The sequence below is a fragment of the Colletes gigas genome, unplaced genomic scaffold (assembly GCF_013123115.1).
Source record: "Colletes gigas isolate AHSC1104 unplaced genomic scaffold, ASM1312311v1 Colletes_gigas_Sc00002, whole genome shotgun sequence".
Classification (NCBI taxonomy): domain Eukaryota; kingdom Metazoa; phylum Arthropoda; class Insecta; order Hymenoptera; family Colletidae; genus Colletes; species Colletes gigas.
This window is the reverse complement of record NW_025106631.1, coordinates 7,164,214-7,188,969: the sequence shown is the minus strand read 5'-3', so window position 1 is coordinate 7,188,969 and position 24,756 is coordinate 7,164,214. Positions and strand designations below refer to the sequence as shown.

At 42.8% G+C, this 24,756-nt stretch overlaps 1 protein-coding gene across 1 annotated transcript; it reads right to left on the bottom strand.

Moving 5' to 3' along the window:
* Positions 1-3,364: 3,364 nt before the first annotated feature.
* LOC122404390 (brefeldin A-inhibited guanine nucleotide-exchange protein 3) lies at positions 3,365-24,355 on the bottom strand. The gene is made up of 22 exons (XM_043408329.1): positions 24,250-24,355; positions 23,885-24,018; positions 22,927-23,061; positions 22,700-22,865; positions 22,016-22,145; positions 21,230-21,499; positions 20,500-20,733; positions 20,189-20,416; positions 19,513-19,889; positions 19,257-19,441; positions 18,991-19,153; positions 18,607-18,915; positions 18,284-18,506; positions 18,029-18,202; positions 17,548-17,956; positions 16,853-17,065; positions 15,790-16,660; positions 15,396-15,528; positions 13,802-14,030; positions 8,372-8,598; positions 6,701-8,228; positions 3,365-6,073 (listed from the first exon to the last, which is right to left on the bottom strand). Exons 1-22 carry the CDS (start codon positions 24,332-24,334, stop codon positions 5,930-5,932), a joined length of 6,567 nt encoding a protein of 2,188 aa, XP_043264264.1. The 5' UTR covers positions 24,335-24,355; the 3' UTR covers positions 3,365-5,929.
* Positions 24,356-24,756: the final 401 nt, after the last annotated feature.

The window sequence follows — 24,756 nt, the reverse complement described above, 5'->3', positions numbered from 1 at the left end:
ACACCGAAAAAATTTGTCGACCATGGTACATATAATTTTCCTTTTTAAGAGTCAAGACGTCAAAGTCGAGGACTAATTGCAATTAGCATTATCCGAAGACACAGAAGTAAAAATGGCCTCTGCGATTGGATGTAGCTACGGTAGGACTTTGTTTGTGTGAACAAACAGCTCGATCGAAGGAAGAATCAAGAAAGATGAACGACCAAAGGACCCCCTTCATTAGCGCGGAAATACGATGAATAGATCCTTTCCGGTAGTTTCAAGTAGAAAAATTTTTATCCGGCTGGCAGCGTGGTAGCAAACCACAGAGGCGCGGTGGTCTGTCTGTGTCTGTCTCTGTTTCTCGGCACAGGGGGCACGGATAATCCTTTTCACGAGCGCAGCGAGCTCTATTTAATATTTAAAGCACGCTGGAAATGACGAACGGACGGATAGTTGCGGTCTACACCGGCCAGGCTCACAGTGTCCTACCTCCCTTTATTAGCAATCCACCCTGCTTTGTTGTCCCTGTTTTACTTTGCCGAACTCTTCCGGACCGTCGTTTTTGCTCCCAGAATCTCTCGTGAGGTAAAATTAAATCTTAAAAATTATGCTAAAATTTTTCCCCCTTTCTGCCATTTTCACGCCACAAAAGTTACGAATTCTTTAATCCCTAATGTTCGTGACGTGTACGAAACGTTCAATATGGCAGCTCGTTCGATCCAGAGTCGGGTAAACTTTATTAACTTTTATTTATTATTTGGTGTATGCAAAAGTTTATATTTTATTCGAGATATCTTTATTAACATGTTATAAACTATATAATACTTTTTAGTTCTTATTTTTCGAGTCAATGAAATTTCGAAATCGTGAAAATAGAAACAAATGAAAGCCTGATCGTACTAAGTTTATTAACTATTGGTGCGATTAAACTTCACGTTTCGACTCTATTAACGTTTTACGAATCATCAATGTAACGTAGGAAAATTATTTTACAAGTTTATTTTATTTTGATTATTTAGAAAAAACTAATAAAATGTCAACGGTTGTGTCTACTATCAGAGTTTATTTGGCCCATATTCAATACGTAAATACGCATATTCAATATTCAAACTGTGGTTAATACAATCATAAAAAAAAAATGTTAAATGGCTCGGTAATATTTTAGTAAAATCTGTGACACGCAATATGAGTCATATTTTTACTTTTATTCTTAGTTTACGTTTCTTCGATGTTTTCCGTAGTCCTTCGACTGGATTTAATTTATTTCATTGGTGTCTCGAGAGCTAGAAACTTGAAACATTGTGTAATTATTTGAAAGAGTACGCGGAAAATGGGTTTTATTTATTTCGAAGTCCTCGAACGAGGTTAAAGAGCTGCCTCCAACGAATTTGGAGTTTAGAAAGACTGCATTGAGCAACGATTGCAACGATCAGTAGAAAGTTACTTAAATCTCGAGTTCCAAGCGAAATTACTGCCTGAATGAGGAATTAATAGATAATCCGTTGATCGTCGAGCTACGTGTATAGAACGAAGAAGCAATCTTCGTGATTAGAATCAACGTTCTAATGAGGAGGTTGAAGCAACTGCGCTGTCCATTTCCCGGTTTTAAACTTTTACCAAACTGGTAATGGCCGCGTTCTTCCTTTCTGCAAATCGATAAAAAAAAATAAACGACAAAAATACATTTACTCCTTGAAACTTCCGGTTCGTAGAAAGTATTGTCACAAAAATCCGGTAAAAGGAAATGTGAGATTACACGACTAATTTCTGTGTCACTGTATCTGCTTAGAATCTACTACATAATTCTGAAGATGGATTTCTTTAGTACCTTTCTCGGAATTAGAATCTGCCATTTCATTATTCCATGACAGTACCGAATTAAAATTCATCTTCCTCGTACAGGTAGAAGCTTCGTGGAGTTTCAAATGCCACAAACACACACTTGGGTTTTTTTTAAACAGTGCAAAATACATTATTCTCTCTTATTTATATTCTGCGATAATAATGAATCAAATTCATTTTCACGTGATAACACAGAATTACAAAATACTACACATTACGTACACATTAAGTTTTCTGAACAGTGCAGAATACAAAATGCAGAATTACGGATTCGAGAATCAAAATTATTCATTATATTTTATAAAATAGATTCATTCAAAATTGATAATTTCGTAAAGTTCAAAAAAGTCACAGATACGCGTTTAGATGTTTCTCTTCCAACATTCAGAATATTCTAAACGTGATATAACTTTTTTAGAATCAGTATTCATTATCCATTGCCTTTCAACGCAATACGTAAATGAAGTTGTCTTCCTCGCGTGAAAAGATTGAAAAAGTCCTGGACAAAGGATTCTATAAAACAGAGGAACATTCGCTGCAGAAGGTACCTGCCCTTTTTTAAAATAAATACAGTCCTTCCCGCGTCGATTTGTCTGCTCTTCGCGGACGGAACGCTTTCCGGTGACTTCTTACGCTTCCTCTTCGGTGATGTTTACTGCCACGGCGAATGGAACGTCACGACAGGAATAAAAGCATGGGATAGGCCTAGAGGCGGCCGTCGCTCGTAAGCTTTCCTCTTTACGAGGATGACTCGACCGCAGACGAAGAGCCTCTCCCGCCCTTTTCTGCGCCCGTTAAAATGAACTAAAACGCGTTTCGTCTCGCAGGAAATCGTCGACACCTTCGATACCACACGACATCCATCGCGGTTCGTGTCAAAGACTGGCCGAAACTCAGCTAATGAACTTAGACCCGTTCTCCAGAATCCGGAGCCTTAAAATGTCAGGTTCGAAAAGTCGACTTTTCAGTGTTTACAATGATCAATTTCAAACACAGTTAAAATTCTTCTGCTGGTTTGATCCATTCCTATGAATTTCAGAATTTTCCAAAAAGGAACAAATATGTACTTGCATAATATTTCTTTGAAGATTTGAAATCGCTGAGTTGTAAATACGAAAAAGAAACGGAATATAATTTTTACTTTATGTTAAACTTTCGTAAAAGAAGTTCGATCATTTTTAATTTAACGCTAGTTTTTTACGTCTAAGAATGTCCTTAATATTTGTTAATATCAAATTAAATTTCTCTTTTTATGGCATTATTGATAACAGTAACGTAATTACAAAGTTTTAATCTAATATCATACGTTTAAAGTGTCGGTCACCGGTGACCACCGTGGCAGTCAATGTGTCAAAGAGTGGAGGGAAAAAAAAGTCTGGCTACTGAAGCGAAATTGGATATAGCGTACCTTGTAATATAATTAAAAGTTTTACACGGCTGCATCAAATTTCTCAAACTCCAACACCCGTATATTCGATCGTACAATTTTATTAACTCGCAGTAATTGATTATTCAACGTTCGTACATTCCTTGTCCATGCAGTTTCAATTGTTCGTTAATCGCCGTTTCATTCTCACTCGGCCGTCGAGTGCAACAATTTAAAATACTGCCGCGACAGTGCGTTATAAATGTACGTTTTACTCGTTCATACTGTGTGTCTTGTACACTTAGGCGAAACGTTCGGCATTAAAATCTTGAAATTTATTCTCCCCGACGGAAGAAAACAAAGAAACGGAACGGGGTCTACGTAGGCACGTTTTATTATCAATTATCAACACCTCCGCGTTTTCATTAAACGATCTGACATTCAACAATACTTACAACACCGATGGAATTCAGGACAGAATGGAGACACTCGCGTGGCAATAGTCGATTTATACAACAGTCGGTAATTATATCTTTCTTCCTCACTAACTTACAAACGATATACAAAATATATGTATAATATATTATATCGAAGCAATAAATAAACTGAAAAGTCGTCGGCTAGTCGCTAAAGACCAGAATATGAAAATTAACGATAAAAATATCTAGCTTCTCTCGCTGATCGTCGCTACGGACCAGCAGCAAGAGTATTATTTACAATAAAATATAACATTGTTATTTTCTTTCGCGTGTTGCAGTTCTACAGTTCTGCGGTTCTCTTTTTTTTTTTTTTTTGGCAAAATCGGAAGGACTCCTCGAAATCCCTCCATTCGCACGAAGAATATAATAACTTTTTGCTCTAAACGTTTCTCTAACTTCCAGATTCAACAGCATTCGTTAATTCTTAACTTAGTAAGTACTCCCGTTCTCCATTTTCCTTAATAGACTAATTCCTGGATGTCCGTTTGGATTGGTTTTTAGGTAAAGGAGGGAAATACAGCTGACGATTGAAAAGAAATTTGTGTGCAGGACGATTCTAAAATATCTGTTTTGATCAAACTTTAGTTTTCGATGCCTGATAAAACTTGAAATTATTAGTAAAAGGGAGATGAACTGCTTAAAAACGTAAATTATTGGCACAGAAGCGACCTTTGACGATACAAACATATCATCGTATTTTGTGATGTATTCAAATATGGGGTTAAATTTGAGTTAGGTTCGATTTTTTAAAATAATCTACACCCACTTCCAATAAAAAAAAAATTTAATCAATTTCTGGAATAACTTTTCTCGTATAATTTTTAGAAACGGTACCTTCTTTCATTCTGGCTTGAGAGCTATAAAATTTAGCGATCTTCGTGAATTTTTTTCCATCGACTACTACGTCCTACAAATAATAAATAAATAGTAAAATTAGTGGAATAATTATTTCCTGCGACGAAGGTACACTTTCTTAAGAATCGCCCTGCACACCATTTCGGAATTAGGGTTTACTCCAAGGGTCTGTCCCTCCCTTAAAATGGGGTAAAATCATCCAAGAATCGTTGTTGGGTTTTCGTTTGGGAAAGAGTTGTACGCTGTTTCTTGAAAGTTCGAGGGATGGTGCCAGCTCGCGACGTCGATCGGGCTCGTCGCGACGCCGCGCGTATTCGCCCGACGCTGGAAGCAAGGCTCCGGATACATTCGACTCCGCGACTGGACCGCAAACTACAGTTAAGCGCAAAGAGCATAAAATGAGAATCGAGAGATGTGCGTGCAGAGTGGATCGTAAATAAAATCCTTGTCTCTCCGTGTCGACGCGTCTGGGCGCGCGGTGAACTAGAGACAAGCTGAAAACGGGACATCGTTTCTTTCGCTAGGATGAGCTATTGTCGGTCGTGTGCACTGCACTTCCGGCCGCTTTCGGCGAACCTGGGATCCTCGAACTCCTGTCTGAAACTCTGGCTCGACGTTCAACTTCGTTAGCAGCGATGGCGTCCGAATGGTCCTCGATCATCCACCTTAGATCCATTCATTCTTTGGGACTCGATTAGAGATACAGTTCTTAACACTTTCACGGCCACTGTCTCGCGTGTGTGGTGTCACGTTTGTAAAGGTTTTTTATTTCGTATACTCCTTATGGTGTCCCAATATTTGTAACTCCTTGTAATAATATTTCTAGCATCTTCGTGTGCTTCATTTTGCTGCTCGTACGAATGCAGTTGAAAGTTTGTCGATTTAGATTCAAAGAATTTAATCAGAAATTTCAACTTCCATAAATTCAGAAATAGTTTGTAACGAAAGTGTCCGAGACTGAAGAAATAAACAATTGAATAAAATTGATATTCATCTGTTTGCTTGTAGAGCTAATATTTGAATATCTATAAAATGTTAAACTTGAAAATATCGCTTCGAAAAACAGTTAGGGAGCCTCCACCAGATTGACTGTCAACAGATAGCAGTCTTCGTGCGAAACGTGCGGCCATTGAAGTGTTAACGCAGATCTCTTGCTGTTCGTAATATATTTAGCGTACGAAAGTATACTTCGATTATTCGAGAGCGAAGATGTAGAAGATTTATAAATATTCGACGATGTTCATGGGGTTGAATAGACGTTGCTGCTCGAGTCGAAGTTGTCGATGATTAACAGAAACGTTCACTCGGTGTCCTATTGACATTTTTGAGTTCGCTGGTAGGCACCGAAATGGTTTCAGAACGATTTGTGGAAATACATCTGTTCCCAGATGTATTGAAGTTGCCCCTAATTGCTCGTTAACCCGTATAACACGGCAATTCGGTGGAAAAGGGCCGATAAACGCTGCTTGAGGACGTGGTCCACCGCGTGCCTCGTGAGGACTCGCACACCGCTCACGAAAACCGGAAGTAACGGGGTCAGTTGGTTATCCTGTAAACAGTTTTTCGTTTTTACATCGTCAACGCAATCATTCACGAAGCTTGTTTCTCATGAATTGCGCCGTTCTTTTTGAAACTAGTATAAGTTCATTTGTTCATACATTATTATTTAAAGGTATATGTATTTGAATAAATTAAAAACAAAACTTGCCAACGATCATGCCACGTTGAAAACACCGGTTCTCGTCCGATCACCGAAGTTAAGCAACGTTGGGCGCAGTTAGTACTATTACGAGAGGAGATGTTAGCACGCTACCCACAAGCTAAACCCTGATGCCCTCTACTTTTTAGGTTTTTAGCTTCATTCGAGATCGACTTACTCAATAATAACCAAGAATCTAACAAATGGAGGGGATTACGTGGGGCCTCTTGAGTTGTTTAGATTGTAGGTAGTGTGCCATCATTTCGTCTCCCAATAGTACTTGAATGGGTGACCATTTTGGAACACTGCGTATTGTTGGCAATTAAACATTTAATAAAAATAAATGAAAAGAATTCATAAGAAACAAGATTCTTTTCATTATAGTGTACGAATATGAGCAGGAGTAACTGTAGGTAAACATACCATTATTCGTGAATATCGGTTTTTATGAGAATTATGAAAGTATTTTCAACTCACCGGCAAAGCCAAAGTCCAATCCAAAACGGTGCTAAGAGTTTCGGCCCAGGCCTTCCTGTGCGCCTCGCTGTCCTTGTGGATGTTGCTCTTCCTCTGGAACGCGGTTTCCCGCGTCGGGAGGTCCTGGTTGTCGACGCTCGACTCCTCTTCGCCGTCCCTGAGAAACGGATTGGTCCTGAAGCCTCTCTTGCTGTGCTCGTAATCGCGCAACAGTTCGTCGATATTATCCAAAAACTTTGGCGATCCTTTTTCCTCTTTCTTGTCGATCTTCAGGGACAGGCGAGGAGAAGCCTCGAGGTCGTTGGACGAGCTGGACACGGTCGATCCCCGTGTCCTCCTCAGCTCCATCACCGATCTGCACCTCAACGCTGCCGCGTCGAAGCGTTCAAATTTCTCGTCGTCCGTTTCGCCGGCATCTACGAATTTAAAAGAGTCTCTGCGAGCCAGCAAGCAGGCGTCGCTTTTCCTTCTCTCTGGTCTCGGTTTCCGATACCCGGAGAACTCGTCGAACGTCAAACTAGCAGCGGTCGCCTTTGCTTCGAGCGCGTTCGTCGCGAAAGAGTACGCGGACTCGGTTCTTCTCAGCGGGCTTAGCTTGTAGTACAAGTCGTCGCGATTGTTGATCAACCGCGGCGGGGCTGGAGTCGTCGAACTGTACTTCCCGTCGATGTATCCCTCGCTGGAGGTGCCGCCGGACCGATCGGGATACACGATCTTCTCCGTGACCGAGCCCAACCTGGACACTGGCCTGGAGTCGTCGGTCTCCGGTTCGGACTCGGGACCAGAATCAGTGGAGTACTCCACCGCTAGGTCAGACAGTCTGAAGGGCCTAGCGTCTTCGTCAGACTCTGGGCCGAGTTCTTCCAGCCCACTCTCGTCGTCCAGGTTGATATTGTAGTCCTCGATATCCTCTGGCTCCTCCTGGCCCGTCAGATCCTCCGAATTGACTATCGGTGGCTGCGCCAGAATCGCTCTGTCGTTGATGGGTTCCTTTCTCGTGATCTCCGGAAAGTCATCGGGCTGAGCTACCAACAAAAATATCTTCCTCTCCGAGAAATTGTCGACTTTGGTGTGTCTTCCATCCTCGTCCAGGACCACCTCCACGTAGCTCTCGCAAAGTTCGTCGAACGTGTTGCGCAACTGTCTCAGGTACCTGGACAGCTTTCTCAGGCTCGGTGTCTTGAAGCACTTGTCGTCGGGGCTCGAGGTCAGCATCGACTTCACCGTCTCCAGGGTCACCTCGGTGTCGTCCATTTCGCGCAGACACAGCTCGAACAGAGTGACTATCTTGACGGTCCAGGCTGCTCCGGCCTGGCGATAGAGGTTCGCCGGTTGTCGGAGGTTCGCCACCTTCTGGACCAAGAATTTCAAACCAGGGCGGCAGTCGAACTTCAAGGCGGCTGCGTATGAGAGGTCCAGCGCAGAGAAGAAAATGTCCACGTGATGGCTGGTCAGGCACGAAAGACAACCTTGCACGAAGGGCTTTGGCGACGCCGATGACAGTGAGTGCGGAATGACGTGCGACAGGCTAAAAATTTGGACGAAATTACGATGACGTTGACACGACGTATTGAGTCAGAACTGCAGTTAACCGTGCAGATTTGAGCAAAAGTAAACCTTGCAGTAGTGTATTTGCAAAGATGTGTAATCTTGTTGGAGAAGAGTACGTACCTGGGAAAAGAGGAATCAGCGCCCTGCAAGAGCACACTGGCGATGCAATGGAGGAGCATCTGATGAACCAAAAGACCGACCACCAGTGCTCTGAGCTGAACTCTGACAATATAGAGGTCGGGGTTGAGGGTGGAGGCCACCGAAGGTGGATATAAGAGGAACACGTACGATCTGTCGTCGGACGTTCTTGATGTGTCTTCGGTGCGTTGTTCCTCGAGGAGGAACACCTGAAGAGACGAGCATAAGAACGTCAGCCCTTCGGCGATCGAGGGCGATATTGCATCGCATGATTCTTCGTAGATCCTCGAAGGACGCTTGGTATTCGCGCATTAGGCGGTTCAGGTAGTTCTAGGAATCTTCGAGGAACTACGGAAGCTATCGTGCGTGACGTTTGGAGCCTGTTGCAATGATATCGTGATGTCGTGACTAAGGATGACGGTCCGTTCGTGATTAATCGTAAAAAGTAATCGACGGTGGTTCTAGCTCGACCTAACGTGATTTCGTTAATTCGATCGGTCGGTTAAATACGTGTGCATTCTACGAAAGCTGCAGCTTCTAGAATAGGTGTCGTATATCTCATCACGTACATATTATGTGACAGTGAAATTCTAGCCATGGACTCAAGCCATGGATTTTAATGGTGATACGCAAGACCGTGCCAAGTTAAGTTTAAATGATATCTCGGCCAACGACGGGGTCCTTCTATGCTCCGATCAATTTTTTCCAGACGCGTTAACACGTTCACTGCCACGCCAGTCGACGTTTGCTCGAATTCGAGCGAGAAACACGGAAATGTATTCTGCCATTGTAATAAATCTAGCAACGCGTTGCGAGTTCGAAGCGTCGGCCATCGGTGACCACCGTGACAGTGAACGTGTTGATCATTCGAATGATTTTATTTGCCAATAAGTCTACGGTACTTTGTAGATTGAATGCATGAAAGAATTTGAAGGATTCCATGGACGAGGATGAATTCTATGACAAAGGACCTCGTCGAGGAGGTTCTGCAGCCTGACCTGTGCCTTCTACCAGCGAGTGCAAACATCTAAACGAGGTGATCGGTTTACCAATCGTTTCGTCTCAGCGTCGACAGGCTTACTTCGATTCCTCCCCGTCCTTCTCATTCGCTCCCGTTGCGAAGGCCGTTAAAAAGGTATGAGGGTGCAATACAAGAACCAATCAGCAGATAATAAAAGCATCTGTATTTGACACAGTGTGCATCGAGCAGTACAAAAATACACATTTAACGTGACACGGGAGTCTCGACAATGCGCACTCTTGCACAAACGTTTTATCGTTTCGTTAATATCTTTTTCCCCCTTCGAACACTCTGACAGTCGTCTAATTGTAACGCTGCGCAGCGGCATAGAATTCGAGTAATCGCCTCGAACGCAACGGATATTTACACGTGCAGTGGTGTCCGGATATATGACAACGAATTTGTCCGCTTATATGATCACTATCGTTTCTGGCGATGGCGGATCGAGCCAAGCCTCAACATTATTTGCACTTCTAGCCAAAATTGTAAGTTCATATCATTTTTGGCTGGTTTATTGCCATGGATAAAATATAAAAAATAGTTTTGTAATATTCGTATAGGCAATGAACTATTTTAAAAAAAATTCTGTTTGCATATTGAGCAAGAGTGTATGTTTTTGTAACACTTCATTTAAGCAATCAATTCTAGTCCCTGTTGTGACTCTAAAATTGAATTAAAATATTGGCTATATTTTTTTAAAATACAAATTAAACGACATTAAGCAGTCTTAAATTTATGCAAATGTAATATTTTTAGCTTCATATATCTGGACACCACTGTACTTATTTCGGGGGGAAAAAACTTGGATTCTACGCCGCTGTATGCCATCAGCCATGTAGATGCAAGCTCGAACACACGCAAAGCGCACAATTCATTTAGGCACGGCGTAGCAGAAGGAAAAATAATTATATAGAGAATCTGAGAAATCGTCTACGATCACAATTTGCGAGAGCGAGGATTCCTTTCCAGAGAAACGGTCTCCGAAGGCAGAAAGCGGTTGCAGTCGATTTTTCGTCGCGATGAACGTGGATCGATTAGCAGGCCTGTCGACGACGATCGCGTCGCGAGAGTCATTGATCTCTCGGTAGAGAATTTCGTATAATTTTCCAAATTCCGTTGGTCGGTACAAGAAGAATCGATGCGGTACATTCGTTCGTCTGTTTGCTTTGCCCTATCGTTTTCATTAAATTTTTTGTTTTGTTTTGTATTTTTTTTTTTTTTTTTTTTTCTTAAAATCCATGACGTGAGTTACCGTGGGCGGCTAGAGCCAATGGGGGCCCGTGTTCGACGTAGTGTTAGTGTAATCGGGGGGTGTCGTGTGCTGCCTACAACCGACGGAGTAGGAGGTAGTGTGCTGGTCGAGCAGTGTCGTCTCAATGGTCATCGAATCCTGGAAAGGTGTCGTCGGCAGTGACGCCGCATTCTGCCTCTTGATGGCAGACAATACCTCGCGCAGCTGGCTCACCTGAGAGCAAGTCAGGTCAGGAGGGCACCACGTGTGTCTCTCTCGCAAGCAATTACCGATTTATAGGGCTTTCCAACAAGAGCGATAGAATTTTCAATCGCCATGGCCGCCATATTTCCTATTCGCTTGTTCCAGTCGCGTGACAATTCTATTCGCTAGTGATTTCAATGCCATCGTGGAGAGTTACACGGTTGCTCATCGCGTTGAAATCATTAAGATTTATTATCAAAATTTTTATTCGATTCGAGTAACGTTATTACGTTTAGTGGAAAAATTCGAAGTTACTGGTTCGATTGTTGATCAACGTAGTGCAAAACAGAAAATATTGCTACCGTAAGGGAAAGTATTACTGAAAATGCAAATTTATCGATTCTAGGACGTTCTCAAGAATTAGGCTCAGACTTCTGTCTGGCGAATTCTTTAGAAAGATTTAGATCTTTGTCCTTGCAAGATCCAATTAACTCAGGAATCAAAGCCTGCTGATCATCGTATGCAACTTCAATTTGCTGATTGGACTTTGATTCTGATTTTTCAAAAACGTGAAGTTTACTTATTACTAAGCAAAATTGTCGAATTTTGTTGAAACTATCTCTTTATTCAAATCAAAATTCAATCATAAAATTATTTCGAGAAATTCAGCTGTCAACTGGCCATCAGGATCTCATGACGAGACGCCATTAGATTTTTTCTTTTGGGGCCACAAAATTATTTATTCAAACAAGCTATAAACTATTGGCGATTTCAAAGCAAACATAATTCGTGTTATTGGCGAGATAGAGTCCCATTTGTGTGCCAGAGTCATTGAAAATTGGGTTTACTCGCTCCACTAAACGCAATCGTGGTGGCCGTTTAAATTGCATTTCATGTATATCGAAATAAAGCAACGAGCACCAGATTATCTTTCGTAGATTTTATCTCAATTCAAAGTTCCATAGCTGTTATTGGAAAACCCTATAGTTATTTCTCTACAGGGTCAGTCGATAATAATTATTATCTAAAATGTTTTGCGATCTATTAGTTTTATTAAAAAACGTTTCAAAGGATTTTGCAGTATTTGGAGAACCTCACGAGATTGATGGAATTCGTTTTTTAGTACTGTCTACCATATCAAACTAGAATTTTCTACGAGCTCAACATTTAGTTTCTGAACAATTGGATGTTACTTAATTTAGAGTTTGTCTTAGTACTTATTTTTGTGACTTCATCGAAATTCGTGGATCCTATGCAGATTCATTTTCATGAATGAAAAATACGAATTCAACCATCTACAATAAGATGAACTTAAACCTTGAACCTCAAAATTAAACAAAGTAGTAGAAGTATTTCTTCTAGCATTTTCTGTAAACCAACCACTTTGTCTTTTTATTGGCTGCAATGCAGCATTGTCCTTCAAAAAACTCTGATCACCATACTGTCTCATTAAACAGCAAATTTAAAGAAAGACATTCAATTCATCTTACGAGTGTCTCCAAATACAACAAAATCTATCGAAATATTTTTATTAAAACTAATAGATACCGAAACATTTTAGACAATAGTTCGTATTGACTCACCCTATATGCGCACAACGCTCTCTCACACATTCACATTGACACCTGAGCAAAGTTACTTGAACGTTACAAATTCTAAAAAAAAAAGAAACAAAAATACGTGAACTCGCTTGCGTACGATCGATCGACCCCGCCGAAACGACGGAATTTTGACAAAGAGCATCGAACGGATCACTGAAATTACAATCGAGAACAAATGGTCGAATGGTCAATTGATTTTGTACAAAAGCGACAAGGGACAATGTTCAGTCTTCTAGGGAACTTCGTACCTCAGAATGTGCGATTCGAGGAACGTCTCTCGAAAAATGAAATCGAAGTTCGTAACTTCGATGGTTGCTGGCAACAGGGATCGCGAAAAGCTTCTGGACGATGTATTTCTAAGGATACTTCGACGCGCGTTCGAGTGGAAAAGCAATAGCCTTAAGGATACAAGCCGCCGACATGTTTTACAATTGCTATACTCTGAGCCCTTAACTCTTTGCCAACCGCACACTTTTCGTAAACTGCATGCAATAACGTGGCTAACTTAAACTTGTACAAGACGCTTAACTGTGCTAAGTAAGACCAGTATCTCTTTAAAGAAAGGAGATATTAAAGGTGCCAAAGAAGGAAAAAATATATTTGCAAAGAGAACATTTACATAGTAATTTTAAAGCAGCAAGAAGAAGTTATTTTAGGCTATCGAAAAGTTATTTTCTTCATTATAGATATGCTTATCGTATATTTACACAACTATCGTAGATGGGTGTGTTTCAAATGTCACTTCACACTATATGTATATTCCAAAATTTATGTTGCTATCTATTATACGTATATGCAAGGCTGTTCTTGATGGGGGCGTAAAAGGTGCACTTTATTGTCCACGGTCTCCCTAACCAAGGTACCCTGATTATTATCATAAGGGTTAACATGCTGATGTCCAAAAATAGTACAGTATCGTCTACAGTCTCCTGATTCTCAACATCCTTTATCAGCCGGTATCAAAATTACGAACTTCGGGATCTATTTCCGAAAGGTGGTTTCGTCTGGTTACCAGGCTAAATATGATTCCAAATTTAATTCCTCTCGAGTTGTTCGCGTGTACTTACGTACGATCAGAAATCGCCTGCACACTCTTGAGTTCCAAATACCCTAAAACCCTGAACACCATGTTTTCGATGCAAGATAGGGAACATCGATTACAAGGATCAGTCTTTAGTTTGTGCTGTCCGCTGATCACCGAATAGTCAGGATAGTCGAATGGATACACTCAGCCGAGAGCTCGTGGCGAATGTGAAGGCACAAAGAAGCACAACGAACGTCAAACAGCCAGAAGTGAAATATTTCCTTCCAGATAGTGATGTTCAAACATAAGAGGCAACATTGGGGCAACCTACCTGGGCGGCGAGCTGCCGTAGCCGTTCCGACTCCTCGAGTGTTGCATCCCGTCGCGCGGCAACCTTGACCTGAGCAACGTCACCGTAAAAGGATTCTGATCTCGGTGAGAAAGCCATGGTCAGCTGGTGCAATTCTTGCAGAGAATTTGAACAAGCGCGGTAACAGGCGACGCCGCAGACCTCCCATTGTTCTGGGGTGAGAAGCGGACCGCTGCTCACGAGAACGTGCCTGTGCAAAACGAGATTTCGCCTCTTCAAATGTCAGTCTTCAAACTCTCATTACTGTTACAGCCCTTAAGAACCACCGACGATCGATACATGCAAAATTATAGCGTTATGCGTCATTCGACAGTTGGGGTACAGTACTATTACAAAAAACGACGTTTTCTATGGCAAGCTTTTTCATCAATATCTAGAACTTCTTCTTCATCCACCCCTGCTCCTTCAAATCTCGCAACGATCGGTCCCTGGAACCTTTCTGAACTTTATCCACGTTTCATTTGTAAAGTCTCTAAATTAAAATCCATCGATGATCTTTTAAAAGAGTATCAAGGTACGTAACTTCAATTTGGACGATTGTTGTCCTTTCTCCCAAAGTTCAGACCCCTAGGAGGGTCCGTTTTCTCTGTAAGCAAGCGCGAGAGGAACGAATCCAAGTCCGGGTCGGCGAGAGAAGCGGATTGCTACCAAGAGTGGGTGACTCTAGAATTTCAGATCAGGATCCCGTTCGTCATTCACTGCCAGGCTAGCTATCTGCCCGCGAACCTGTCCCGTTTTTAAACTTCGCGCACGCCTGTACATCGATACCTCGCGACCGACCCCGGTCAGGATTGAATTACACAGCTCGACGTACGCCGTGCATTAATACGGAGAAAACGCGCGAGTGGATACAGCCGTGCCAGAGATAGAGAAAGACGAACGCCCTGGACGGGGTCTGTAACGTGTGCGTGCCACACTCACGTGTCCTTGTGTGAGTGTGTTGTTGGCACGACGCTCCGGGGGTGTCGAGTGTCGGTGGCTACCTTATCCCACCGGACAGCCTGTCAAGCTTCGTTATCATCTTACACGCACGCTACGCCCGTAACGACGATATATCTAACCTCCGTCGATGTACATTCCATCGAACCTCCGCGTTATGATTCACCCTTTCTCTCTTCTGATCGTTCTACTCTATCTCGACACGCTAGCGCCGTCCCTTTCCGATTGGCACACAGTGCTCCGGTAGGTGCTGGCCTGGGACGAGACTTTCTTTTTGCGTTTATTCGCTACCAAATGCTATACAGGGCGGGTGGAGAATCCTACAATCTCTTCATTCGTGGTTTCTTTTTCGAGAAAATCGATTTTGAAGTTTACTCAGGGAATGCAATACGATTTATTTATCGTGCATTCTATTGAAGATTGCCCCCGTTCGTGCTAGTATTTACAAACAATGACAGGGTACCATAGAAAATACTCAGATAGTTCGATGTCTGACACAAGTCATTGTCAAGTTGTGGCAAGGTATTGATAGAAATATTTTCGAAAGGCATAAAAGTGTGATGCACTTCTGTTCTCCATAACCCAATACATAATTCCATGGAAAATAAAAGCTTACCTGATACAGGCGCAACCCAAACGAGCTATGCTCTCTGTGGGCTGAACGACGCATTCCGCCATCACCAGTAAAAGTTGCTTCAACATCAGCGTCGTGGCTGACAAATAGGCATCGTTTCGAACAACATCGGGACCTAGAAGCCATGAAATGAGGCCCAGTTACTTGCACCTATAAGTCCCTATCCTACTTTATCCTAAAGGCCAGACAATTCACGGACAAGCGACGTAACAGAAGCCTGGAGATTCAAACAAATAGCGACATTTGTTCATAGAAACATCTGTTAGTGAACAATATCGAACGGAACTAGTTTCCAGTCGTTGCTTGTATGTCGCTTGTTCGCAGACTGTCTGCCAGTCTGGACGGATCTTAAAGAAGGCGAGCATGGTTCAATCACCTTGCAAATGAATCAAGTAATCGACAACCAAATCCGTCGTGAGGCCGCAGCACTGCTTGAAGTTCGGTGCAAAGTTGTCCCAGCCCCTGAAGATCTTGGACGTTTTCCTCAGCCAATTCTGAACCATCGGAAGTAGCAAATGATTGACGCAGTAAAGACCGAACGCTGGTCCAGGGACGTTCAGGGTGTCTCGTAGAAGGTGGAACAAAGTTTCCAGAGTATGAGGCTGATAACGTTTCGGGCATATCATCGTGGCGCTAGCCAGACCGTCGATCAGGATGTACCAGACCCTCAGGATGCCACTGGGCTTGTCCATGCTTTGCAAAGTGGTGACCGTGTGAACGTTGTCCATCAAGACGTCGTGCGGCCGTTCGGGCATGGTCTCTTGAATCGACTCGGCGTGCTTGTCGAATCTGATCAGCTCAGAGTTCGGTATGCTGGGGTCGACGTATTGGGGTATGGTCGAGACCTGGATCCTCTGGGCAGAATGGAAGATGGGACAGGCCGGCATCCCGTACATGGAGGCCAGAATGTCGCTGCAGCTCAGAAGGTACTTGAGGCTCTCGACGCACAGTCTCATGCGCCTCGATTCTGCTATATCGATCTGGTTCTGCTCGTCCTGGTGTCCATCCGCGTCCCCGATGCCGCGCACGTGCCTCAGCAGGCACAGGATGCAATCTAACGCCGCATTGGCGAAGACCAACGTATTGTCCGTTGATAGGAAGACCCTGAAAACCTCCAGCAGTGGCGCCGATTCGACGGAATCTGAATTACCGACGGAGGCTACGCGCAGAGCACCGAACAGAGGTCGCCATCCAGAACGAATCTCTGTTCGGTTGGTCTCGACGAACTCGCAGATACAGCTGACGATCTGGCAGGGATAAATTTATCGTGTTTTCGGATGAACTCAGAATTGAAATTTTTTTTCTTATTTCTTTTAAACAATTTTCTATTTTGTGGATCGTGAAGTAACAAGCCAAAAAAATTGAAGAAATCGTCTATTAATTTTGAAGACAAGTTCCAAATCTGTTCGCTACTAGGTTGACGAAGCAAAACGACCTACTTGGTCCTGCACATCGCTGTCGCAGAGTTCTAGGCACAAGAGGTTCTCAAAAGGCTTGAAAAGAGCTTCGTTGAAATGGAAGTGCGGCAGCTCGACTTGTTCGTTCAGTAATGCCGCCATCGAGTCGTGAATGCATTGAACCGCCTTCTTGGAGATGCTGCGATCTTTGTGGCAGGCTGCTTCCATGAAGTGTGGGCCCCAAATGCTCCAAACCTGGGATAACAGTTTTCGGATTACCTTCCCTTCGAGTCTCTTTCCAAAGTCTCATCGAAATCGTCGCACAGTGTGTCCAACAAACGAAAAAAGACAAAAAAACTGTAATCTATGTACAATGGCTGCCATCTACTTAAGACTGTTTGTTGGCCCAACAAGAACACTTTCTTATATTGTGTCATGGCCATATATCCACCATTGTTGACTTGGTTGTCATGATTTAATGTGTTCAAGCAAACATTATGAACTTATCCAAGCGATCTTTATTGCTCAAATATAGTACTATAATTAAGTAAAAATATATAATCGAGTTTGCTTAGATAATGAGCAAATATAGCTTGAAGTTTTAAATATTTGAACACCTCTAGTAATTAAATAATACATCAAGGAATTAATGTCTTTGATGCCAAAAGTTAATTTAAAATAATTTCGAATTCTCCTATGCGCGACACACTGTGCGTCGATACTACTAAAATTCTCACCCTCATTATATGAATCAGTGGCCTGCCACTCTTCACGCACTTCAACATAACTTCCCCTAACCGCGCTAGGAGCAACACGTTCATCTCGTTCTCTCTGGGCTTGCTCTTCCTCCACCAGAAGCGTTTGTTGTCCTTGGAACCGTCCGTGGTTTTGAACAACTGAGCTTTGCTGGCCTTGCAAAGAGCCGTCAGGAACAAGCACAAAGCTCGAAGGTTCAGCTTCAGCGCGGCGTTCTCGAACAGCCTGTCGACTTGTTGCGAGAGAACGCAAACGATCTTCGCCGCATAGTCCGCGGGCAAAATGCCGTTGAACTGACTGTCCGCGTTCGATTCTTGGATGATCTCTGGAATGGCGTCCGAGCTGGGGTTCTGCGTGTAAGGGCTCGAGAGGAAGCTGTAAACGTCGACGCTGTAACGTCGATTCGATCAATCAAACGAGCTGTTCGAATACCGAACAAGAATTTCGTAGACGACGCCTCACCAGGTCTCCTCTTCGTCGACGATGTTGAAATTGAGCCTAAGTTTGTCCTGGCTTCCCTTGGGATCTCCGTTCGGGACATCCTTCTTCTCTTTCTTCTGCTGTGTTTTCGGCAGCGACGGGGTCTGGTTTCTCCCGAAGAAATCGTGTTCCAGCTTGCTCACGTACAGACAGCACCTTTTCAGAAAATTGAAAGGGACGAATAAAATCCTCGGTACGGATTCTCGTACGTTTGGGTAAGCACGAACGAGTTCTCACGTGAAAACGTGCGGCCAGCAATCGCTGCCGTGGCTACCCAGCTCCAAACCCTTGCCCAGCAGCACGTCCATACTCAACGCGTGCGAAGTGTGAATATTGGTAGCCCTGTTTTGCAATTTCAGACGCAGAACGTCCTTCGTCCGGGTGATTTTCGATATAGACTGTTCCGTGCAAGCGGCTTTGGCCAGGAGAGCGAAGATAGAACCGCACCGATTCTGTAGCCCTGAATAACCAAGTACAAACAATTACGTATCACTGTGTATCTTGCAAGGAGAGTGACCTTTTTTTTTAACATTGTCGATAAGTCGAATGATTTTATTAACCAAGTATGTTGCTTAAAATTGCAGCCTTGTGAAGACCCTCCAGAGACAAAATGACGATGTCCCTGATGCTCCTTCTGCCGCCATCCCTGTTCAGGATGCCTTTGTTATTCTCTTCCTTCGGTGGATTCAGTCCTGTCGTCAAAACGGTCATCATGCTTCCCCAGCAACAGGTCAGTACCCTCCTGGAGAGTTTCGCGCCAGCTTCAGCTTCCGGTGTCGGTTCGCTGCGGGACAGTTGCGCCTTCTCGAGCCTTATGTAATCGGACAAGAGTTGTCCGCCTCTCTGGCTACCAGGAATCCCATCAACATCTTACAAAAGACAAAGGTAAAAATCAATATAAGAAACTTCTAAGTCTTTGTCAGATTCTTAAGACATTCATTCACCGGTAAGGACGTTTATCAAAGCACTGTTCTCCGTGTAACGAGGATTGTAGCCACACTTTTCCAACAGGTTGCAGGCTAACACTTGCTGATACAGTTCGGACAGCCAAGTCGCGGACAAATAAACAAGGACTCCGGATCCGTGCACCTCCTCCACAAATTGTTCCTGAAACGAGGATTCGTTGAAATCGACGAGAATCATAGTACCAGGTTGTCCTGTAAACCCTTGTAAGAGTTTGCACAGATCTATTTTCTCCTAACGATAATACCTCGCTAATGGGAACTTGGCGGCTGTCTTCGTGATAGTAACTGATCCTAATCAATTTCAAGTTGAGAAGCAACGCTGCGTAAGTGGCCAAGTAGATTCCATCCGCGTTCATGATCGTGATCAGAGCGCAAGAGTCTGTGCTGGTATCAGTTTGCTCTTGGAGTTTCTGCTGGGCCGTGAAGACGCCTGAACACATTACATTCCAAAATCATTTCACAGCCGCTTAGTAATATGTGATATAATTGCTACTCTGGTACCTTGGCAATACTCCGAGGCAAAGTTTTGCAACGCCTCGTCTACCTCTATGTTGCTTCTGAGGCTCAACACCATGGGGATCAGATCGCTCTTAAGAGTCCTGACGAACTTTCTGGCATTGTGTCTTTCCACGTCCACGTTGCAATCGTCGGCTACTTGACGGCCAACGTGAAGACACTTTGGAAGCTTCTCTAATCGTAGCCTCTCCCTCTCGTTCTCAATGGCGTAGTCGTTGTCCTCCAAGCTGTTCTCCTCTTGGTTCTCGTCGGACTCGTTCTGAGGGCCCTCTGTATCCGTCGAGTCGCCATCTTCCGATGGTCCGTGGCCCGAAGAGTCAGAGTCGGAACCTATGCCCTTCTTCATCAGCTCCAATTGCTCTCTGAAATCGAGAAAAGTGAATACAAAGAGTCCCATGTACAGTGATCCCTCGTTAATAGTTACTATTCTGGGAATTTGTAACTGTTATCTGTCTTGCTTTTTAGAAATTCTATGATTTTCGTATAGTAGCTCAGTTAAAAAATAGTATAATTATATATGTAATTTTCGTTAAACTTCGTTCGAATAATTGCTTACAGCTGCCACCCTTTCAAACAAGCGAATGTTTAGACCTAGAGGAATTCTAACAGCTTGTACTCTCCTCCAAAGACTCCTCAACTTGGTGTCTAATTTAAAGTTTACCTATAAGTTTTTGGAAGCCGTGCCATGCTCTGATAGGTCAGAGGTCCCCGATAGTCGCAGGATTCCAGGTCGTCGTAGAGACTATTGATCGTGCACGTGTAAGTATGATTAATGGCCTTCCCTTCGCAAAGTTCCTGAAGCGCCGACAACATAGCAACCACGCACGACACGCTAGCGTGCAATATACTCAAACCACCAGTCGTCGATTCCTCGATCGAGTCCATTGCACTGTTAGAAAAAATAAAAAACAAAGTCAAAATGGTGTTCGCTCCTAGGATTCGGAACATTCTCGGGTAAAAACTATTTCTTACAGCCTCATTAGGGCCATGTCGCTTTGAATATGGCTGCATCTGTCTTCTTCCACCAACAACGGGCCAGCAAAGTCTACTATTCGACTAGGACTACGTAGAAGCTCCTTCAGAGCCTTCAGGGATTCTAAGCGCTGCTGGGGAGGCGGATAGAGCAACATCCTGTGGAACACGGACTCCAGAACTGGCCGGAGAGGGCCTACACAGCCTACCAATCGCACCAATTCCGTCCCGATGCTGTAAACAATAGCAATCAAATCAACAGATGCATCAGAGTTGGACACATTTTTATCTGGATAAAACTTTTAGATAAAGAATTCGAGTAACGTAAATTGGGTCACGTGAATCGCCAATTTATATCCTTCTGACGAGTACAGAACAAAGATGCCAAAATACAAATTCTGTATCTTTATAAGGAACGTAAGAAAAAGTTTAAAAAATTCATAAATTCAGACATTCTTGCTGCGTATTACGAATAATGATTATCTGAAAAAGTATCTACATGAAGCAACTTATTAGAGTTTATTCGAACAATGTCAACTTGGCACGTTGGTCGAGTACGCGCTGATATGACTCGTTCACTGATAAACATTTTAATTTTAAACACAGCGTGTAGTCGTAACAAACCATTCGTTGTTTCTAGTTAACGTATTTGTGGTTATTCTCGAAACTATTAAAATATCATAAACGATGAAAATTTCACAGTAATTTTTTTTTAGGAAGATTGACGTGCCTGTAGACGGTCTTTGCCTGATGGCTGTCGAAGCTCAAAGACGTGGCCAGGTATCCAGAGCCTCTCCCAACCTCGTTCTCCTTTCCCTCCCTGGAGATGAAGGTTTTGTCCACTCTGGGGGTGCCCAGAAAAGCGATCAACGCGGGGCAGAATTTCTGCCAGAGGAAGGTGGTGAAGTGTGCATTCGTGTGAATCTTCTGCGGTAGGGACGAGATCAGCGTGTGCAGACACTCCAATAGGAACACCACTGTGTTACCGTTTCTGCCATTGCTGGAACAGGGTTTCCTAAAGTCAAACATTCAAAGGTATTCCAGCGCACAGTGGTTCAAAAACTAGCTTCGCGTGTCTCAAATCCGATTTTCCAACTTTAATATTTCGAGAAAACTGTTTTCTCCAATGATTCGACAACTAAGAATGAAACAATTTTTTTAAATTACTTATTACATACAGTCAGGGACGAAAAGATAGATATCCTATTAATTTCTACCATCCCCATTTGAATACGAATATGCTTTTTTACAAATTCTAACCGAATATTTTTATGCTGTTCTGTTAACACAGATTTCCTTTTCAACTTTTGTAGGTTTAGGTATTTACACCATACTAGGACTCTCTGTACGTTCTTTATATTTCTTGCAACATCGACATTCTCAGCAATTTGTCTAGATGTCATTCTTGAAATTAATGCCAGCCTTAAAATTATACATTAAAGAAAGAATACGAATAAGATTTTAATTTTGACCACCCAAGATCACTGTGCGGCGGAATGGATTTTGTTCCCCTTACTTTTGAGCCTCGTCCAGTTTACTGCAGATGTATTGGAGTATCGGTAGAGCCTCATTGAAACAGGAGACCCCCCTTTCCCAAACATTTTTATTCTTCTTGGCGTTCTCGTCCATTTCTTGGCATTCCTCGTCTGCGTTCAAACAAACATCGTTCCAATTTAATTGCTATTTTGCGTGGAAGCCCGATGACAAGTTGTCCCGAAGGAAGAGCGACGATCACGGAATTTGCAAACCGCATTCCAACCGTCACGCGAACAAGAAGCCTATCGATCAAACTTTTGTCGGGCTCCGCGATCGAGCCACCGATTAGACATCCGCACACGATTCGTGCCAGCGAAACGTCACTTTGTCGAATTCGAATTAAAAATATCTGATCATCCCGTAAGCTCGTGCCGTTCGACATAATCAGATTGGTGATAAAATTTGTAACTTAATCGAGAAAACTCCAAAGTCGATTTCAGGGAATTTACGAAATTTTTAACATGCCAACATCAACGATTTCTCAGATTGATAAGAATACAATTTGTAACTTAACAAAATTTGTCGATTTCAGGGAATTTCCGTAACATCAACAATTTCTCAGATCGACGAGGACAAGATTTTGATTAGATACATCTATCCAGAAACCACGAACGTTAACTACTACCACGAGAGCCTCGAATCTTGAAATGATTGTTTCAATTACCTAAGAAGAGACAGAAGGATCGCAGCGTTTGACTGGTCGCAGCCTGGGCAGCGGTTCTCACCGCTTGATTCCCATTTTCGAAAGCTTCGCAGCAGGTAGTGAGGATGGCGATTATCAAGCGGCCGTTCATCGTCCAATACGAGGAACAGGCGACTTGTAACAGAACCTGAGAAGAATTATTGTAACGTTAGTGTCGTCTTTGGCGACAATTACGAGTTTCGACTCACTTTCAGCATATCCGTCTGCGTATCGTCCGACTGTGACAACATCGAACCCATCGCGTGCAACATTTGCGCGGGCAGCCAGAGGGAATCGTCTTCTGGCTCGTAGGGCGATTGAAATCTGTCGTCCCTCAACATCCTCTGAATACAAAACGTTATGTTAGGATTGGTTAAGGGATGTTCGGGAAAATTGAGGCTGGGATATCTCGGTAATCATGGTACAACTGACAGGTGTATTCTATCTAGAAAAATAGGTCTATAAAGAAGAATAGTATTTTTTCGCTTTCGAGAATATTAATTATGAAAATTCGAACGAAGAGTATGATTTCAGAGCAAGTATACAGGGATAGAGAAAAATGTCGTGGGGTAAAATCAAATGATTTAAAATGGAGCATGTTTTTATATTAATTTTATGCATTTGTTTGCATTATTTCAATTAAAAAATTTAACTACATTGTACGTATTTAAATGGCAGTAATTTTTAAATTAGTAGTTTCGAAGCATGAGTTCTTCAACAATTTCCTGTAGAGACGAAAATCTTCACATATATTTCAATACTAGTTTTATAAAAATACTTCTCGTACCGTGCACGATATAAATTATTATCATTTCTATGGACAAGTTGCGACTACGATGTACCTATTTTCTTCAAGGTTCAAGCGTGGAAGATCAATGATTTCCTACACTATTTTTCACGTAGCAAGAACTTCCCTCAATGTCACTTCCAAATGTCACGAGATCTTAAATTTGCATGAATATTCTCTCCGTCATCGCGATAAAAGAAAATTGTACAACGATATTCAAGGCAAAAGACACGATTGATAGAGAAGAATTTCGAGTGTCACAGCTGTTCGTCGATATCTGTCGCGTTATCGCCAAGTTCCTTTAGACGGGCGGATGTGTCCTGTACGCGTACGCGATACGAACGGGGAATAGGATTAAAAGAACGTGTTCCATTACGAACGTGTAATCCGGAGAGGCCGAACGCGACGAATTTGCTTCTCTTCGTTTCCAGTGCTAGCTGAAATGTGTGTAGACATTTTGCCCGCAGCTCGTGGGGTGGATCGCGTAGCAACCCTTGCTGCTTGTCCAGGAAGTCTGGAAAGTACCGAATTTTTCATCTGAGAACACCGAATTAATTCGAAGATTACACGCGCGACCGAACGCAAACGGGGGAATAAACCGGTGTGAATTTCACTTTGTATCGTAGTAAATTATTAAACGAGTTGTGGCCGCCAAGTTGGAATCGATGGAAAACGTGACAATACTTATTGGCAACGACACCGCGAATAATATTCGGTTTCGAATTATTTTACGCGATCGACTCACCATACGCTTCCTGTGCTGATTTTCGTAGATTTTGTAACTTCGCATTGCTCGATTCCCGGACGATCTGCAGCAGGAGATCCTCCATGTCACGGTGGACTAACACGGGACTGATCGATAGCGGGAGTGCCAATGCACGCTTTGCTATACGTGCGCATTCAGGGCCGTAGAAACAGCCTTCTGTCGGCGAAAATTCATTTCCGGCCTCGAGAATAAAACGCTCCTCGAAATCTCGTCTGCGTAGTCTGCAAGGGTACATACAGAGCGGGCAAATTTATAATAAATTAATAAACTAACTTTTACCCTTGACTTCGTTTGCTTGAACGTCAGTCTAACGAATCTGTTAATGAATTTTAAATTACGGGTAAATTACAATTTTTATTCGTTACTCTCAAATAAAATTTTCCCAACTCTGGATCCATATCGTACACAGAAAAGGAAACCTTTCGTCGTGTAAATTTCAGTTTGTGGTCCACGCACAATTCAACTATGTCTACTTATTCTCTGAGG

Coding starts and splice junctions, on each gene's coding strand:
- LOC122404390 (XM_043408329.1), bottom strand. CDS start 24,334: ATGGAGGATCTCCTGCTGCAGATCGTCCGGGAATCGAGCAATGCGAAG. Junction 23,062..23,884: donor TCGGCCTCTCCGGATTACAC/GTTCGTAATGGA, acceptor TTTTGTATTCAG/AGGATGTTGAGGGACGACAG. Junction 21,500..22,015: donor AAACTGGACGAGGCTCAAAA/GTAAGGGGAACA, acceptor ACCCTGTTCCAG/CAATGGCAGAAACGGTAACA.